Raw genomic sequence first — 19,967 nt, forward strand, 5'->3', positions numbered from 1 at the left:
TTTAACTTTCAGGATCACATATTCCTGGAGAATATCAGTTTTTTTTATTGAGATAGTTACTAGAGGGAAAAACTAAAAAGGTTTTGTTCCAGTCTGTACTCTGTTACTGCCCCTCTACTGTGTCTATGGCAAATTGCTTCCTTTCACTCAGTTTATTTCTTTCTGCAAGCTGAGGTGAAACAGCTTTTACAGAATGTATTATAGTTCTATGAATAAATCTGCTGTGGAATGAAAGATGCTATTCCTGACTCATAAAGCATCATGAAGATTAATTGCTATGTATTTAGGACTCTCCAGAAGTTCTAATATTCTGTTTAATGATGAATTCTTAGTCATCTCAGCCTCTTGCTGAAGACACTAAACACAAGTTATCTCATTAATACTTTCCATCTTCTCAGATATTTTTGGGGCAGACAGTTATTATCTGCATTAGCCCTCTTGAGGGAAGTCACAAAGGTGATTATCAGATCTTAAAATTCTGGCTTGTGGTGGTTAAATCCATGGACATCCCCATGGGCCAGATCTTCACCTGACACGATATTGCTTCAAAGCAACAGGGTCACTCTGTACCTGAAAAACTTTAAAAAGTCAGAGCCATCTCTTGTGCTTATTTGAACCAGCTAAAAGCTCAGTTCAGAGAGGTGCTAACCCACATTACTCTTGTATTCAAAATATGAAGGTGATCTTCAGGTCCATGACAGATTGGCAAAGTTGGATGTGGCTAATGGATTATTATTATTTAGAAAATGCAAGTGAAGAGAGAAACAATAGCAAAGAGGAATGAGGTGGTAGAGGATAACAGCTGCCTTTGAATCCTCAGGTTCATTGCTTTCATTGCAAGTGTCTACAGGACTTTTGAATCTGGGATTTAGGCTTCTGAGTTATTTGTTTTTTAGAATATATCCGTAGGTAAAGAAGTGAGAGTCAAAATAAATAATTGAAACAAATAGGATTTAAAAAAAAAACAATAGGTGCTTTGAAACAGTAAAAACATAGGGGATTTTAGCTGGTCTATCATCCATGTTTTGTTTGGATTGATTAATTAAAAGTCTCCTGGCAGAAAAATGTTTAGTCTTATTGATTCCTCATTTTCTTATTTTACAGCTTGTCCAAAGAATCAATTCCATCTACAGTGCAAAAAGAGGGAAAAAACGACTGAAGAAACTTTCTATGTCCAATATCGAGACAGCATCCCTACGAGGTATGGTACAAGCATCATGGCTCAGTGAATGCATTTGGATGTTACAGGATTAACCCATTCCCTTCTTTCCTCCACATCTACCCTGGACTCCACTTTGTTTAGAACTTTCTTCTATGAACAATCATAACTTTCTCTCTGCAAGAGAAGAAAATGGGGATGAGCTAAAAAGAAATGAGATTCTCAGTATTGTCTGTCCTATTAATGCCAGGGTCAGCAAGACTTACCCAGCTTCTCCTTTAGCCCACTTTTGAGTCATTTGCATCTGTAACTTTTGTCTAAAATTGACAGTTTTGACCCTGGAAGTGTTGCATCCTTTTTCCTGGCACTCGCACTGTGTAACTCATGCTGTGCTTCAGACTGCTTCTGGAAAAACAGGGGCCGAAAAGAAAATTCAGGCCTTGTTTGTAGTAAGAGTACAATAGAGTTTGAATACAAAAACCCCTCAGTAACACACCTTGTCATTAAGGCTACTTCTGCCTGCTAACTCAAACTCCATTTGGTGAGTTCTGGTGATTGCAAATGTTGCCTGGGCAGACTAAGCTCATACAGCTCACTTTGACTTCTCAAGTGCTGTATAACTGTAAGAAAAAAAAAAAAGAAAAATTAAAACCTGAAAACAGAAGTGAAAGGGTCAAGACTCATTTTCCAAATGGCACTTGTGCAGCTCAGGATAGATGGGGATTCAGTACAAACAGTTGCTGTAATGGAGAATGAATTTTGCCCTTTCATCAAAATGAAGTTCTTACTCTCAAGCAATATTGAAACCAAATCCAAGGAAAACACAATCTAAGGAGTCATTCAAACTGTTTATTTCAAGATATTTTAAGACTGAGGAGAAGTGCATGTGTGGATCACAAGGCTCAGAGATAGGATTTTTCCCAGTTGCAGCACAGTGAACCGAGTTTATTTGCTCTGGTTTTGCATTAACTGATCCCTCTCTGTCCTCTGCAGATGAGAACAGTGAGAGCGAGAGTGACTCAGATGACAGGTTTAAAGGTAAGGGATCAGCCTGCAATGACATCTACTCAGACCCTGTCACAGACCTTATCAATGTATGTTCTCCTGCCACTGCATGTTGTTCCTGCCATGGTCTACGTTTCCTTCCTGAACTATGCTAACTCCATTACTGCAGAGCTCACAAAGTTCCAACACAGGAGCATGAACGTGGAAAGCAAGGACAAAATGATCTGTGAAGATCTAACAAGGATTTGGCAACTGTGTCACATAATGAAGAACAGGACCTTCGATAGATTGGCTTTGTCAGCCACTTCAGAGATGCTGATCTATTCCAGACTGACTACTGGGTGCAGGCTTAGAGGGATGAGATTGGATAAAGATGCTCCTTTATTGTTCATATGCTGCTTTCAGTGTTTACTGCTCTGTGCTGTTGGAGGCAAGGATCTGGGTCTGATCCAGCATAGCGGTTCTTAGACTCTTTTATAAGTCTGCAGTCTCCAAATTGTAGAAATTCCTTTATCAGCAGCTGCACAAACTCTGCCTGAGACAGGCTAGCAAATTAGTCTCTCCTTTTCAAGAGCCCTGATACAGAAAGAGACCTATAAAAAGGTGAAGATAGCAGCAACAGATTTCATTACTGAAAACCCATCATGTTGTTAGTAGGTGAGGGGAAAAAAGCACAAGGGTGTGGAGCTGTTATGAGGGGCAATCATCCATGTGTATCTACTGCAGATGTCACCTGCTTACTGTACATGCAGCAAAACCTTCTGGAAAACATTGTCTTAGGAAAACAGTTTGTTCCAGATAGGTGGTGGTAAGACCACCCAAAACAGGCTGTATGCAACATTGTACATGTTCCAGTACAGTGATGTGTGGAAAATGACTTCTTGCTCCTTTGTCTACCATTACCAACCCAAAAGCACTTGCAGTTCTGTTTCTCTTTGTGTCAGAAGATAGAGGGGTTGCTTGTTCACACAGGCCATGAAAGAAGATAGACAGGGCCTGGCCCCTCTCTTGTTACAGGGAGGATATTCTGATCTCACTGGAAACAGGGAGGCTTTTCCACCATTGTTGTGGAACACAGAATCTTCATTCTGACATCTCTCTCACCAACTGCTCCCTAGTGACTTTGTGGTTACATTTATGCTCTTAGGGCATCCTGAGCCAAAGACCCTGCTGTCATGTATATCATGACAGGACTCACTGGGTGCCCCTCAGGTGGTGTGGGCTCTTTGGTTTCACCTCTAGCAAACCTGAAGCAGTGGCCTGCAGTGTGGGGCTGTCTCAAGGCAGGGCCAGGCAGGTTATTTCTGGGGATTTATCTTCCCTAGTTGTGCAGTCACAGAGAGACCCAAGTGCTTTATCCAACTAATTTTTAATTTTTCTGTTGAACCACATGTAGGTCTGGTCATCAAGGGCTTTCCCTTAAAGCTTGTGACATTTTATTTCCCTGCCATGAGAGCCAGTCAGCCTTCTGGAAGCTGTGGGCAGAGGCAGTGAGTAGAGCCTTAGGGGATTGAGTTGTGCTGCTAACAGTTCCTTTGCCATTGCCCAGAGGTCCTGGAATGAAGAGCTAGGGAAGAGCATTGCAGGGAGCTGCTTTTACTGAGCTGTTTTTGTTTTCTTGGTCTACCAGAACTGGTAATGGTAATAATGACCAGTCCTCTGTAGATGTCGAGCAACAAGTCACTGGATCAAGGCACATCTTTGAGGTCTGGACAGTGACTGTGAGTCTAAGATTGCCCCCAGTTGAATTAGCACTGACAAAGCAACCCACAGGAGGCAATGGCACATCTTTCCTTTCCTCCCTGGAGATTATTCCATGGCTTGCCTTCCATGGTTTGTAGCAAAAAGCTGTGCTATGTAGGGACAGGGCACAGAACTGTTTTTCACCAGGGTGTGCCAAGCCTGAGATGTGTCACCCTCGAGGCCCCAGTGCATCTGCACACCCACATAAGGGCTTCTAATCCAGTCTTATGTGTGAAGAAAAGCCAGACCTTTGGCAGGGTAACAGTTATGAACTGCAGATTATTTCAATGACTGAGTGTTGCATCACTTCAGTACTTGGAGACAGTTTTGATTTATGGGTGCAATTAGCAAGGGAGACTACAGAAGGTTTGCTAACTAGAAGGTTTGCTTTTGAAAGGAGAACATGCTTGGAATAATACTCTGGCAAATTGAAAGTCATTTGTGAATGGCTGTTGCTTACACAAACACAGTCTCAGGTAATGATCTGCCTCTTTTTGTTTATTCCTTTTTTTAAAAAAAATGCCAGCTCATACCCAGCGCCTTGTGCACATCCAATCAATGCTGAAGAGAGCTCCAAGTTATCGAACCCTGGAACTGGAGCTGATTGAGTGGCAGGAGCGGGAGTTATTTGAGTATTTTGTGGTAGTGTCCCTGAAAAAGAAGCCGTCTAAAAACACTTACCTCCCAGAAGTGACGTACCAGTTTCCCAAGGTAAAAGAAAAATTCTTATGTACAGTTCATTCTAAGATCAGTAAAGTGAATAAATGGAAAAATGAATAGAAATCCAGTTTTTAAATGGAGCTTTCTGAACTGTTCCAAAGCAATATTACAAAGCAAAGGGCATAGAGAGGGTAGCTGAAAGCTTTCCCTGTTTTCAGATTCATCTTTTCCAGAGCTGGAGAGTTTGGCCTGATGCCGGATGCTTTAAGACTATGTTTAAATTAAGTTTCTAAATATTTCGCTTTTAACTACTTTTGGCTATATTAGGATTTCTTCCAAAACTCACTGAAGTCAATGGAAAGACTTTTGCTGATCTCTGGCATTTCTCTTGTGCTCTTGCAGCAGAAAGGTATTCAAGCTAGGGCTCTGTTTTAAGTGGCCATTGTGCAAAAAGGAAGTTTTGAGAGATTAAAAAGCAAAGCCCCAGCAGTGATAGCTGCTTGTACAGAAGAAGCTATAAGCCTGTCCTGGAGTCATGCCTCACTGTGCCAACAGTCTGATCAATCAGGACCATTTGATGGGCCCTGGCTCTCAGATCTCACCAGTGACCCTGTCCCTGAGCAGAGCTGGGAAGGGATGCTCCAGGGCCTGACTGATCCTCCCTTTTCTCCCGATAGCTGGAAAGACCAACCAAGCAGATGCGGGAAGCGGAGGAGCGCCTCAAGGCTATCCCACAGTTCTGCTTCCCCGATGCCAAGGACTGGCTCCCTGTCTCTGAGTACAACAGGTGAGTGCTCCAGAGCTCCTCTGCACGATGGGGTGGTGCTGCAATGATGCTGGAGTGCAGCTGGAGCAGCCACAGCCTCCCTGATGCCCAATTAAGGAAGCAGCAGTTTGAGTCTTGGCCACTTTGTGATCAAGCAGCTGTATTTAATTTTTCTTTCTTTTGAAGCTCTGTGTTCTTTTTCTTCCCTATTCTGCCAGCCTCATAGGCCTGTGTGGCTGAGGGGACAAGGCTTGAACGTTCCTCTGAGTGCTAGATTCAAAAGCATAAATGGAAGTATTTAAAATAAATCTTAAAAAGGACAGGGCCCTGCCCACCCCATGCCCTAGTCATTCACCTCAGAATGCTTGTCTAACGTTGCAAGGCACCCCTTCATTTGGCTCAAAATGTTGCTGTCTGAGAACTTTCTTGGAGCTGTGCTCTATCCTAGCAGAGGAGCCTTCTCTTCCTTCCATTGGAGATGAGTGACTGCAGCAGTAGGGCAAGGAAAAGGAGAGCCAGGCTTGCATTTTCTTTTTCATTCAAAAGTGACCTCAAAAAAAAAAAAAAGTTTTTTCCCTGAATTGGTATGTCAGAACTTGTTGATCCAAAGGTGTAAATTAACAGGATGGGCAGAAGGGATGGTATCCTGGAACAGTTTGGGTTGGAAGGGACCTTTAAAGGTCACGTAGTCCAACCTTTCTTCCATGATCAGGGACATCTTCAACTAGATCAGGTTACTCAGCCCTGTCCAGCTTGACCTTGAATGCTTCCAAGGATGGGGCATTTACCACCCCTCTGGACCACCTGTCCCAGTGTTTTACTACCCTTGTTTTAAAACATTTCTTCCTTTTATCTGGTCTGAATCTACCCAGTTTTAGGGTACCAAAAAGTCTGTTCTCATCTTTCTTAGAGGCCACTTTAAGTATTGAAAGGCCACAATAAGGTCTCCCCAGAGACAGCTGTAATTACATAAACCCTGGCATTTCAGCACAAAGAAGTGTCTTGTATAATGCCATTTGAAACTTGCAAAGCAGTCAGGAATGTTTCTAAGCCCAGGCCCAAATTCACAGACCCATCCCTTTACCTGTGCTGAAATTACAGCTTTACACTGTTGTTTCACTGCAGTATCACAAATGGTATTTATCCTAGACAGAGACATAAAATGAGCTGGATCTTGGAAACCTGTGTTGTTTCTGGATTAGAAAATGACTTCTCTATTCTTAGAGAATATCTAAGGTTCTCCCTTTAAAAACAAAGCTCAGTCCAAAGACAAGGTCTAACTAAAGGTAAAGGAGCATTGGAATACTGCCCTCAAAATTTGACTCTTGTGCCCTCCAGCAGAATAAAGGGATGCCATTTCACTGATATTCAGCACCTATCTTCTCCTAGGACATCTGGGTTGTCTTTAACCATTACTGATGACAGAAATTTCCCACAGTATATGTCCAAAAATGATGAAGACCCTCCAGTGGGTAGACTCTCTCACTGCATTAGGCAGTATCCCTTCCTAAATGATCTACCTTGTAGCCATGCTGGAATTCTCATATAAGACCTGGGCAATTCACTTTCTCCTAGTGAGACCTTCTCTTTCATGCTGACTGGGGAAGACGGGAGCCGGCGGTTCGGGTACTGCAGGAGGCTCTTGGTAAGTAAATCACCTTCACCTCAAAGGGCAGAATTCTCTTAAACAGGATCTCCAGGCTGTAGTCTGAACTGAGGGTGTCTTTCATGGTTTTTAAAGGAAACAGGGTTTTCTCACTCTGAAATTTGGAAATGTAAGAAGATGAAGTAAAATAAGAGTTTGTAATGGCTGTTTCAATCAGATAGATCCCAAGGCTTGTAGCGAATTTCTAAAAATGTGGAAAGCTTCTTGTGTGAGCACTTGCTTCATAAATTCTTTATGTGACATATTTTCAAGCACAATCAGAAATACTGCAACAATGGAAACAAAGGCAAAACCAGTATTTCTAAACATTTGTGCGTAGTATTTATCTCTTGGGCAGCTGCTTACATCTCAAAGGACTCTGCCAGCACTGTCTAATCAGTCTGCAGCTGAGAACCATGCAACAGGCTGGTGCCAGCTGTGGGAAGTCTGGTTTCTCAGGCTCCTTTTCAGTCCTTGTGACAAGGGGTTGTCAACAGGTGAGGTGGGGAGCCTACAAACTGTGTTGTCTCATCACCTGAAAAATCCCTGGACACTGGATAAACTGAGTGTATCTCAGTGTGTGTATTGGGGGAGGCATCTGCACAAAGGCTTGCAGAGTGTGCAAAGGGAGTATTTTTCAGGCAGGGAACACCTGCCTTCAGTAGCTTCCAGCAGAGCTCCTCCCTGTCATTAGAACAGTCCCCTCCATCCTGCACTGCTGCTTGTGCCTGACCCTGCTCTCTGTCCATGGCAGGGCCCTTGTCATGCAGACAGCAGATGCTCTGTCTGGGAGGTATTGCTGTGTGTGGTTCCTTTATTTGGAAGAAGTTTCATTAAACTAACGTAACAGAAAACTTGTTTATAGGTTCTGGGGGCAGTGTTTGCCATAGGTAGCACTGCAGAGATTCAATCTCCATAATAGAGTGTGTCAGAGTGGCCACAACAAGGTTTATACGTGGGCAGGAAATGTCACTGAAGGCTTGTGTTGCAGTAAATTTAGGGCTGGTCAGGGGCTGACTCAGGGATAAACAAGGAAAGCACCTAGAAGTCATCCTTGCTGGTGCAAATAAGCATAAGATGTAGGGCAGCAGTACAATTCAGTTTTTTTTTTTAATAAGTTGTCTTTTAAAAGGATAATAAAGTATACTCAGAAAAAAACCCAAAACACAACCTCAGAAAATGTTGGCTAGAATTAAATTATGGAATGTTTTCACTCTACCAGGTAAAGGTGATTTAAGAAATTTATCTTTCTCAGAATGTCAGTAAATTTGTTATCGTGCACAGAGCTTGCATTTGTGAAACGCCAAATGGTTGGTCTTGGGCCACACTGAGACTGAAATAACCAGTGATAATAAAACACATTTATACACAGGAATGTTGAATCAGTTTGTCAATGAAACATTAACATAGGCTTTTTTTAGTCACTTAAAGTTCAGTGAAATTCACCCTACATCAAGGACAACACAAAAATAGAACACTGACTTTCAGCTGTACAAAAGATGGGTGTGCATATTAGGAAATACCAGGAAGAGAATTAAATCAATAGTGCACATATTTATATAATGGTGTTTTGAAACAGCATTGGGGGGCTTTTATCCTGCATTGGTTAAGGCAAAAATCAATCAAATAGAAAAAAAAATTTTAAAAATTGTAAAAGGGAAAATAAGTACTGTCTTGCTAAATCTATCTAATAACTACAAAGTCAGTTATGAAGCAGATCTGGTGCTGCCACCTTGGGTGATCACTTAGTTCAGGCTGCTCAATCTGGATTTCAAACCCTGGCATAGAGAAGCTGACATGTCTCATCTCACTGGTACAGCCTGCCCAGCCAAGGAAAGGAAGGGGTGATGCCAGTGTACTTCGCTTCAACAGCTTTGCCCTTTCTGGGGCAAATCCTGCCCTGCCTTCTGAGAGCAAAACTGGGGCTTAGAGAGAAGATTTTGGAAGCTGCAGGGAAACATCTCAGCATTTCCTCTACCTGTGGAAAAGGCAAAAGTAACAGAGACTTTTATTTGGGTGCTGCAACCTCCTTCTGTCCTGCTGGGAGAAATGGTGGAATCTGGGTGGTTACCTCAAGTGCCTTTTCCATAAGGTTTGGCTGTGCTCATGAAGGGCACAGCATCTCCTTAAATTAGTCCCATTCCTGACCAGCAGGTTCTGTGAAATGCAATAACCATCATTTGGGAACTACATGCAGTTTTCAGCAGACATTATGTAAGAGAAAGGCGAGGTTACGCTGTAATACAGAACCATGAAAAAAACCTAAAATTCTTATAGACTGCTCCACTTCAAGCCAAGACAACTGCTGTGAGGCTAATTCCTTAGAAAATGTTTCCCAGCTGTCCTGGTGAGGGATGCTCTTGTAATACCCAGCAAGAGGTGTCTCACACCTTCTGGTGCATTTGGCAGCCTCCTTGGCAAAAGCTCCATGGCTGGAGGGGCCAGGCAGCCTGATCCTGTGAGGATGGCTGGCTGTTCTTCTGCAAGGTCTGATGTGCAGATTCCTCCATTTAGGAAACAATTGTGTTTTGTCAGCCTTGCTCTCCTTTAGCGTGTTGTGATATGAACAAACTGTTCCACTTTTCTGCCTTCAGATCTCAGATTCTTCCAGATCTTGGGGTTTATGTGCCAAAACTACCTCAAGGGATACTGTGACAATTTTGTTTTGTTTGTTCTACAAATCCTGTACAGTATCCCCTTTAAATGTATTTATATTGTTTTGTTTCATTTTAGAACAGGATTAGAATGGAATGTAACCTATTGTCCCACAGCAGACAATCTGCATTTCCATAGATAGCATGAAGTTTTCCAGTTACAACTTGATATTTCCAAGGCAATCCTGGAACAGCTTTTCTAGTGAGTGCACATGTCAGCAGCAGAGATTATTTGGGCACCCTTGCAGGGGCTGTTTAATCCTACCCCTCTTTTCCCCCTCACATAAAATTTGATTCTCCACCACTTTTCTAGGCTAAGACAAGCCATTCCCAGGAGCCCAGGGAGGAGCAGATGCCTGAATGTGAAGTGTGTACCTTAAAACATGGAAAGCATTTGTTAGTTGGGACTAACTTTACATCCTGCATTTGCTGGGAGCAGGAAAAGAATTCATTACACTGTGAAAGCAACTTTTGTGGCATGCAGACTGTTTAAGGAGCTGCAAAAAGCTCATTGGAAAACTTTTTTTTTTTTTCTCCTTGCCCTCTTCATTCTATCCTGCCCTTCCCCAAGCACTTTGACAGCCCTGTGCACACTGGGTGCTCTGGCACCCAAAGTTCATGTTTCACATATAAGAAGTCTTTGAGAAGAGCTTTTGGATTCACAACACCCACAGTTTTCTCATGGTCAGAATTTGGATTGGCCCTAACAAGGAATCAAGAGCCTCCATAGAATCTGGCTTGTGACTGACTATTCATTTTAGCCTCCCAGTGTTTGAATTGTTCTGAGTCCTGGCACCATTGAGGAGCATCTCTGATTCTGGATATGCTGGCTAGGTGTATGTGCTTTGCAAAGGCCACTTCCTTCACAGTGATCAGTGCTATCTCTGTGAGGAGGAGATCTCTGAAGCCTCCCCTAGATTCCAAGCACACGGACAGGAAGGTGTGATTTGAAAGAGAAAAATGGCGGACTTAGTTTTTGGAGCAAAATCTGCTCATTTCTGTTGCCAAAGATTTTGGACTGGGCTTTGGTCAGTAAAATTCTGATTAAACTCACTATAAAAAAAGACTGTCCTGAGCCATGTGTGGACCAGCCCAGATGTAGATTTCAGCTCCTCCATCTCAGCCAAGTTCTTGTCAGTTTATGTTCCTCATTTTGGGGAACTGTCTTGTTATCAAAAGTTATTAGCACTTTCATTTTGCCATACAGGACTAAGGCTCAAAATATCCTGGGCTTCATGAACACAAATTGAAAGCAAATCAAACCCAAACCATCATCCCCTTCTTTCAGGAGCAGTGCAGTGCACAAAGGCAGAGTCACTTGGGTGCCCCTCAGCTGGGCTACTTTAGCATTTTGCTTTCCTGAGCTGGACTTATTCTTTGTGTGCAAGAGTGAGCCTTGGATGGAGGACACGTCTCCAGGACTGTGTAGAGCACACCCTACAACTTGGGAGAGCTCCTTTTTGGGAAGGGAAGAGGTTATACTGGTACTGATGGCCAGACCTGAGTCTCCCCTAGTGAAGAGAGATGAATCCAGGCAGCAGTGTCATGTCCCATACAGTGTTCTTTCCTGGGAAAGAAGCAACCTAAAGCACAAAGGGTGTTTTAGAACAATCTGTGGGGTGTAAGCTGATGGCTGAGAGGGGAGGTTATGTGAAGAGTTGCCAGTGTTATAAATTTGAGAAGTTCTGCCCCTCAGAATGGCTCTGCCTGAGGCTTTTGCTTGCTGCTTTTGCAGATGATGTGTGTGCATCTGTGCTGTTTGCAGGAAAAGGTCTCTGAAATAACAGAAAAGGATGTCCTACACAGTGAGCACAGGGAGGGAAGAATCCCAGCTCCCACAGACATGTAGCCTTTAAGACATTTGAAAGCAATGATATTTCATAAAGGAGAAACTTGGAGTAAGTGCTAAGCAGTTATTGTTTCTGGTCTTATAGATGACCCAGGAATGTGATGTTTTTACTGGCACTCAGTGAGACAGCTCTTGGTTGGGAGCTGTCCAAGGCTCCTGGCATGGCTTCGGCATTCCTGCCGATTTGACACAATGATTTTAACCAAAATCCCACATGCTTGATATAATCACTCAGTGCCTTTAGAAAGGATTTTATACCTAATATGGACAAAAAAGGGCTCTGCTTTTTCAGAGATGTGACGTGTAGTGAGCAGGTTTGGATCCAGAAATAGACTCATCTGTATTCACTTAGCTTTGGTATTTTTTTTGTGGTCTTTATTATAACAGGCAGGCACCTGCTGACTGTTCCAGTCTAGAGTGCATTATTCAGGTTTAAAAAGCACAGCTACCCCTCAGTTTCTCTTGATTGTCATCTCTGTGGCAAGCGAATGTCAAACACTCCATAGGGAAGTTGATCACTGTGCCAGTAGAGTCTAAAGAAGAGACAAAGAGAAGTGGAATAGGCAGGGTAGCAGAGTCCAGTATGCTGAGAAAGTACCATTTGTGTCTCCAGGACATAGATGATATAGGATGGTTATAGAGGATGGTCTTGGCAGTCTCTTTTGGGGAGGGCTAAGAGACATGTGTATCAGTGTTTTTTCATACTGTTTCATTGCTGCTGTTGAAGTGATGTGAGTTTCATGTTTATCATGAGTTGGTCCGAGGAAGGTAATGATTTACTCAAGCAGCCTGCCTTTGTTTAGGCTGTGAGCTCGCTTTCTGTAGGTTGAGCTCCCTTTGAACACCATGGAGTGAGGAGTGTGGAGCTAAAGCCATCATCACCTCCCTTTGCGCTGCAGTTCTCCTCCTGCAGCATGTGGCCCCACTGCTCGTGCTGCAGCAGGAGCACAGCACAGAGACAGCAGAGGCATGAGTTACAGCCCTGCTTCCATGTGCTTTTATGGCTGCGAGCTGGAGTGGTGTTGGGATACAGCTCCAACATGCTGTGATTTCCAAAGAGGATAAGCTCTATTTGTGCTTTTCAGTTTCCTGTCTTATGGAAGACATATGATGCTTTTCCAAGAGCAGCTATGCGTTGGAGAAGCAGATAGTGAGAGATGTCACATGATGGCCAACTGTGTGGTCAGAGAGAGAAGTGTATTTCCTCGTGGCTCCACATTAATGTGTAATTCCCATCTCCTCTTTGCTGTTATCAGCCAAGTGGAAAAGGCCCCCGCCTACCTGAAGTTTACTGTGTCATCAGCCGCCTGGGGTGCTTTGACTTATTTTCCAAGGTAAGGAGATGTTCTTTAATATTGCTTTTTAATTTGATTGTTTACTAAGACACATCCACAGTGATGAGCCAGACTGGAAGCCATCCCTTCCTTTGATGGGAGATAACTATTTTACAGTTGCTGGTTTGGATATTCCATCCCTATTATTTGGTTCATCAAAGAATGTCTTATTACTTCTGTGACTGAGGCAGAAATTGATTCAGAAAACATCTGGGTGTCTGTATGGTCTGGCTGACTGAAGTTTTTTCCATTGTTTTCTACAGCCATTCTGTGCTGAGCTGTAATTCTTGGCATCCATAATTTGGGTGATGGGCCAGTACCACTTTCACTCCAATACCCTGTGGAATGAGGAGGTTAAGAAAAAAGATTACTTGATATGTGAATTCTACACACTTAACACAAGTGACGCATTTTTTTTCACCCTAGGAGAATAGAATAAAGCAGAGATGATCTTTTAATTGGCCCAGTTTTAATTGATAATGTTTTAATTTGCCAGAGGTTTTCACTTCAGATATGGGAAAACTCACACTACTTTCACAGATATTACTTGTTAATTTTCACAGGAATAAGGTTGAAAAGATCATGTAAATCATTGGTGTTAATAAAAATGATAGCATTTCTACTGTTCATATGATCTACTATTAATACAGAATATTATCTTTAAAGCAGGTTTCAAGCTATTTTAGATAAACCTTTGTTTAACACAAGCCTCATGTGAAGAACACCAATTGGGTTGCAATAGTTAATTGCCATTCTGCTTCTGCTGTCTTTCATAACGTTCTGAAATCAAGGGTTTATAACAGTGTCTCTTAGGCAGAACATGTATCTCAACACAGATATCTGTGAGTAAAATGGAACGCATTGTTCTGGGAGGATCACCCAGCTCACCAGACTTGTGGTATGGACAGATCTCCTGAGGCTTTTTGTTTGCTATTATGTTTTTACCTAATTTTGACAGTGCACTGTTTTTCAAAGGAAGACTTGGGGGAAGGGAAAAAAAAAATTAAGTATCTTCCTTACAACCAAGTATCTCTGCAGCTGAGGTCTAAGGCCAGACAAGGAAGGTCATTGCACCGAAATTGTAAATAATCTGCTTTCCTAGTTGAGTCTGTAACCTGGGAAAAAGTGTGTGGTCATCCAGCCCAAGTGAGCCCAAGGCTGATGGGTGAGTGTAACTTCCCTGGCTCCAGTAGGGGCTGTTCCCAGGCACCACAGGAGGAGCCCATCCACACTGGAGTCTGGGAACAGCAGTGCTGTCCTGCACAGAGCTGTCACCTCCTGATGGCAGCACGTGGCGCTGGGTTTAGCACAGCTGCACAGCACACACTCCAAGCACTTCGTTTGGAAAGGGAACACTTGTTAAATGAAGGAGGAGGTGCTGGAGCCTTAGCATCCCTGTCGGTTTTGATGAGGTGTGGATAGAGACAGAAGTTCTTGAAAAGTGTGAGACTATTCCCAGCTTAGGAAGAGGAACCTGGTTGGTCCTTACTTAATAAATTCAGTGAAAGAGGGCAAAAAAATAATGGTGATGCACTTTGCTGAACTAGTTAATATAATAAATAGTTGTCTTTACCTTACCCTAGGAATGATGAAAGACCATGAGGTGTTAAATCTTAGCTATTATTTATCACAAAAGCAAAAAGATTCCTCTGTTTTAAAATATTTATAATCCTATTTCTGATAACTTGCATTAATTTTGTCTTCCACAAAGCCTTTTATGCTCACTCACTGTTGTAATACCTATTGCTGAGACAAACTTGAGAACCACAGATATGTTAACTTCCTGCCAGTTCATTTGGTCATGGTTTCAACAGATGTTTCTGACCATTTTATCTCTTGGGATCTCTGTTCAACTTTTATTTGGTTTAAATGCTTCTTTTATTTGCATTGTGAAGGTCCTTGGGGCAGGCATATGACACACACATGACCCCAACCCCAGCAACATAAAGCATCAAGCAGTGGCTGCAGGAACACAGCTGTGTGCTGGCAGTGTGCAGGAGTACCAAGGGACCTGGGGCACAGCCCTGCTTCATTGCTACTTCCCACTTGGGCAGCTGGTTTTGTTTGGTGAGGATGGTTCTGCTGCAAATTACATCAAGAGTGAAATTCTTGTCCTCATTTATGGCTATCTGCCACTTCCATGGACTGAATGCAAGTTATGTACACAGGGGCAGCTTTGCTTTAGTTAGACCTTTGCTGTGTCACAGGGAGGAAGGGGAAACTATGCACCAGTGAATGCCTCTGCTGGCATTTGGTGTCACCAGCTATTGTTACAGGTCACCAGCTTCTGCTCAAGTGTCTTTTAATGTTCTGCTTCAGTGAAAATCATTTCCAAGAGAAGCAAGAGAAAATGCCTGCCTCAGACCCACTGACTCTTGTATGGCCTTTTGCTCTGGAGTGGTGGTTAAAAGATCACCACTGCAGGTCAAACCACTAACTGCTTTGAACCTTGCTTTCTGTCTTTAGGTTTATTATCTATATGCTCTGTCTAATGTGGGAAAACTTAGCTGTGATCTAATTTATGTTGCCCCATGTGGCCAAAGGGAGAAGAAAACAATAGTCTCCTCTATCTGTAAGAAGTTTCATCTGCTTATTTCAAGACTAGATTGCCTGCTCTGCATCATGTCCAGGAGAAAATGGCCTTAATGCAGGCACCAGTGTGAACAGCTGGGCTTGCCTCAGGGGCTGCTCGTGGTTTCCAGCTCAGCACAGACTGTGACCTGACAGCCACTGCTGAGACCCTTTCAGGAGCTCTGTCCTGGTATCATAGTGGCAGCATTGCTTTCTTTGCTGCTCTGGCTTTTTTCTGACCTCTCAGTTGAAATGGAAAGGATGCCCAGTGCAGAAGAAAGTTTTTTCTTGATACAAGTTACAAGATGTACCACCTGAGAGGTGATACTTGGCCTGTGATCATGGGATTTGTTTTCATCTTTGTCTCCTTCAGCTCACTCTGTTGTTCAGGCAAAATTCCAACATATAGATCCCTTTAGTCATGTGGAGTCATCTTTCTCTTTCCCAGATTTATTAAATCTTCCTTGCCTCTGGCATTCACAAACAGGCTTCATTTTGTAACCGGAAAATGCATCATTTTTAGAGTATGATCCAATCCCATGCATTTGACAAGAGTGAAGAAATACACGGAAGAGGAGAAGTTAACTTAGATCCACCATGTGTTTAAACACATGGGGGTCAGAGGATGCTTCAAAAGTGTATGTGATGCTGACATGTTCTATCTCTTTCTCACTTATGTCTTACTAATGGATCAGATCCTGGATGAGGTTGAAAGGAGAAGGGGAATATCTGCTGCCCTGGTTTATCCATTTATGAGAAGTCTGATGGAATCTCCTTTTCCTGCACCTGGAAAGACAATCAAAGTCAAAACCTTCCTGCCTGGAGCTGGAAATGAGGTAAAAAGCAACTGCAAACATTAAAAGTCAAAGCCTTCCCTTTTACCACTTCAGTATCAAAACAGCAAAAGAAAAACAGGAGAAGACAAACAGATCCTGCAGGGATATGTGGAGTGGCACACCCTCAAAAGGAGCAGTGCAGGAGTTGCACCACTGCAGATATGCTAATGATAGCTCCCACTGATGATTGTAATCCAATTTATGGTTATGTATTCATTATTTTGTGTTTATTAATAGGGTGTGAGTAAGAAAAACACTCAACACAAAGGTCCCAGTGTGCTTGGCCTAGTGCAGTTCAGAGACTGCAGCATTGCTGGCCTTTATCATAGTGATAACAGGCAAGTGTGAGTTTCCCATGCTGTCTGTACCTGAGCAGTTCAGCAGCTTCTTGTTATTTCAAACATCATTACTGCTGGTCCTGGCCCTGGTAGGAGTGACCAGCAACATTTAATGGCTCTTTTTGCCAATAAATACCTTTTAACAGGCCCTCAAAGAAAAGCATGTCATGTAAAATTTTTGTGTGTATGCACACATGTAATAGATGTAATTTCTTTTTATTCCTGACTCAAGTAGATAGAAGCCTAGCATTAGACAACATATGCCTTACTGGAAAATGGCAGTATTGATTAAAAGGCTTTTGCAGCCTGGGGCTAGACAGCCATTCACCATTTCAAATTCTGTTCTCTGCATGCCCTTGTCTATGAATCCACTCAGATGGACAAACATATACAGGGGATACATTACTGAAGACAGAAATAGAATTTGTCCCAGTTAGTGAAAGCAGGAAAAACACCCCTCCTCTTTAAGGTTATTTTATACTCCTTAGGGTTAGTTTTACAGTGCCTTTGTTATTTTTGCATTGAATCATATTTTCTCTAAGTGCAAGGCCACTGACTTCAATGGAGTGGGGCTGTAATGTATGGCATAAGCTGGTATGAAATGTAAAGGTTCCTTGTATTAGTGACTTGCAAGGTGTTTCAAAGTCACCACCATTTTCATCTGGAGAGTCTGAAAGGGTGATTGGCATAACAGGGGAAAGACCTGACAATGCTTTTTCTGTGTAAATGTATCTGGGAACCATGGATCTGCAACTTCTCTATCCTCTGCTCAAGCTTCTGAACTCTGCCAGAGAAAAACATTGAGATAATTCCAACAAACAAACAACTCTCTTCTGGCTGAGCTTTGCTCTCTGTTGTGCTAGTACAAACTCGTTATTTAAATGGAATGCACTGGCTTAATTAGGAACAGAATCTTGTCCTTCCATTGTGGCTCCTCTTGCCTAAACAAAGATGATGATTAATTGGGAAGCAGACAGTATATTTCTTTGTGATGAGCAGACTGAAGCAGCAGGCTTTGCCAGGCAGCAGAAAACATCCCTGGTATTTGTAAAAGCTGCCGTAACTTGCAGTGCATCCTACCCTGCAGCAAGATGTTTGTGTTGGAAGGTTTGCAGTAGAATTAGCTCCTCATGATTTGGCACATACACTTGACTTGAGCTTGCAATCCCAGTGCTAAGGAATGGAAGTGGGCACCTTTGCTGATGGTGAGGAAGAGTTAGGCACCCTTTCTGGGAAGGCATTCCTGGTGTACTCTCACTCCACAATTTGCTTCTTACTGCTGTTTGGGGCAACAGCTGAGTGATGGGTGTCTATTCATCATAATGTTCCTGTATTTCAGGCTTCAAAAAATCAAATCTATGCACAGATACTGTTCTAAGAGTGGCTTTCTTTTTACAGTTGTGTGTTACTGATCACAAACAACATCACAACTAAACCGATATGAACTTTATTTACAGTATCCTGTGATCTTGAGCATATCCTTTTAACAGTGTTTGTGAGGAATTTTGTAAGGGCTACTCCATTTTAAACTGATCCAGTCTGCTTATGAAATGTGGTGTCATGTGCATGAAAACACAGGAGTGGTCTAAAGCAATAAAGTGATGGTGAGTTTTGGACACATGGAAAGAAGAAGATGTATATATGTGTCTGTTAATATATATTCAGACATTTCAACACAGCTTCCAGTTGGCCAACTTTTTCCCTTTCCCTTCTATTTCCTCAAATTCCTCAATAGTCCATCATTTGCTGTCTTGTGCTTCATATTTTTCTCCTTCTGTTACTCTCTTCTTCACATTATTTTTCCCTCTTCTTTTTTCTGTCCTCTCCCTTCAAGTTCTACATCTGAGCATGTCACTTGCAGAGTAAAAGGAAGATATAATAAAGGAATCAAGGAAAAGGCATTTGAGAAAAGGAAGGAGAGGGCGTGAGGTCATGGATGAAGTATGAAAATTAGACTATAAAGGGATGTCACAACTCACCATCTAAGACCTTATCCTGACTCCCCAGTTAAGTATATATATATATGTATGTACGTATCTTTATATGGAAAGAGAAAGGTTTTAGACATTATCTAGTGAATTTCACATCACAGAGGAGTGGAAATGAAGTAAATTGGGTTTTAAGTCATCCTGGTCTTTTAGTTGAGACCCAGGCCCTTATCTAGATGATAACATTAATTGTTAGCCAAGCTTAGAACCAAATTTACCTCGTCTTTATGACTGTTTTAACCCTGTAAGCTTCCAGCTCCAATGTTTGCTTGCTACTTGCTTCATACTCTTGACTCAGCCGAGCTTTACATCTCGGAGAGAATGTTTGGAAGGGAGGATGATGCTTCCCTTGGAAATGACAGCCGACAGTGCACACAGCTGTATTCTGGGCAGAATTGTGCTATAACCCGTTTTTCTGGAGTGCTGTGCCTGCAGCCTCAGTTGCACATGGGGCTGTTCATTCTGTGTGCCTCACCAGGCTGGCATGGGGCAGTGCTGGAGAGCCAGGCTGAGCTTCCAGGCACCCTGGCACTGCCAGCCTTGCCCAGCTGTGCTGACTGCTGTGTGTTGGGTGTGTCCAGGTCATTGAGCTGCGGAGGCCCATGGACTCCCGCCTGGAGCACGTGGACTTTGAATGCCTTTTCAAGTGCCTCAGCGTGCGGCAGATCATCCGCATCTTCGCCTCTCTCCTGCTGGAGCGCCGCGTCATTTTTGTAGCAGACAAGCTCAGGTAAGTGGTGGAGGGACCTGAACCACACATCCAGGACAGTGCTATCTCTGGATACAAAAGGCTTTATGAAATGCACAGAATGGTTTTCAGATGTGAGGATCCTCTCACAATTAGGATTTAAGTGTCCTTTGCTTCCATGGGTGTTCTGTCTTACTTTCCCGTCCGTAAAATGGTGATACAAAGTCTCACCTGCTTCACAGTCAGCATCTGTTTGCACAGCACTTTGAAGAAATGTAGTCCCAGCAATGTTTCTTTTCAGGTTTGGGACACGGAGTGCTCATAAAGAGTAGCAGTTGTCACTGAGGTGCTTGACCTTGTGCTCATGCAGTGCAGCCAGGCAGGGAAAGTGGGGTGCTGAGAGCTCTCCTGGTTTGCTCCATGCAGTACAGACAGTTTATGCTGAGGCTATGTTTCAACTCCTGCCCTACCAAACCCATCCAGTGGGAGTGTTAAACTGCTATCACGGTCCCTCTCAACTATTTAGGATGTTCTTCCTGGTGCTCACATGACCTGAAAACATTTCCTTTTGGAAGCTCCATCTTGGGCTCCTTGCTACAACCTTTCAACACACCTTTTGCTTCCCTGCCCTTTGACTGCAATCTCCCCTCTTGGTTCCTCTGAGGCATGAACTCACCCCAAGGAGTGAGAGCAACAGGCCACAACTCCACATGGCCTTTCCCAAGGAAATG

The 19,967-nt window shown here is 42.9% G+C and overlaps 1 protein-coding gene across 11 annotated transcripts in view; it reads left to right on the plus strand.

Moving 5' to 3' along the window:
• DENND2B (DENN domain containing 2B) overlaps window positions 1–19,967 on the plus strand; it is a 152,854-nt gene that overhangs the window by 111,612 nt on the left and 21,275 nt on the right. For all 11 annotated transcript variants that reach the window (XM_085063170.1, XM_085063172.1, XM_085063174.1 and 8 more), the window contains 8 exons: window positions 1,105–1,201; window positions 2,153–2,197; window positions 4,434–4,618; window positions 5,245–5,354; window positions 6,909–6,978; window positions 12,738–12,815; window positions 16,082–16,222; window positions 19,130–19,278. In XM_085063170.1, coding sequence (XP_084919296.1) covers window positions 1,105–1,201; window positions 2,153–2,197; window positions 4,434–4,618; window positions 5,245–5,354; window positions 6,909–6,978; window positions 12,738–12,815; window positions 16,082–16,222; window positions 19,130–19,278 — 875 coding nt within the window. The remainder of the gene's footprint in view (window positions 1–1,104; window positions 1,202–2,152; window positions 2,198–4,433; window positions 4,619–5,244; window positions 5,355–6,908; window positions 6,979–12,737; window positions 12,816–16,081; window positions 16,223–19,129; window positions 19,279–19,967) is intronic.

Source organism: Lichenostomus cassidix, chromosome 5 (assembly GCF_008360975.1).
Source record: "Lichenostomus cassidix isolate B80296 chromosome 5, HeHo_3.0, whole genome shotgun sequence".
NCBI classification, from domain to species: domain Eukaryota; kingdom Metazoa; phylum Chordata; class Aves; order Passeriformes; family Meliphagidae; genus Lichenostomus; species Lichenostomus cassidix.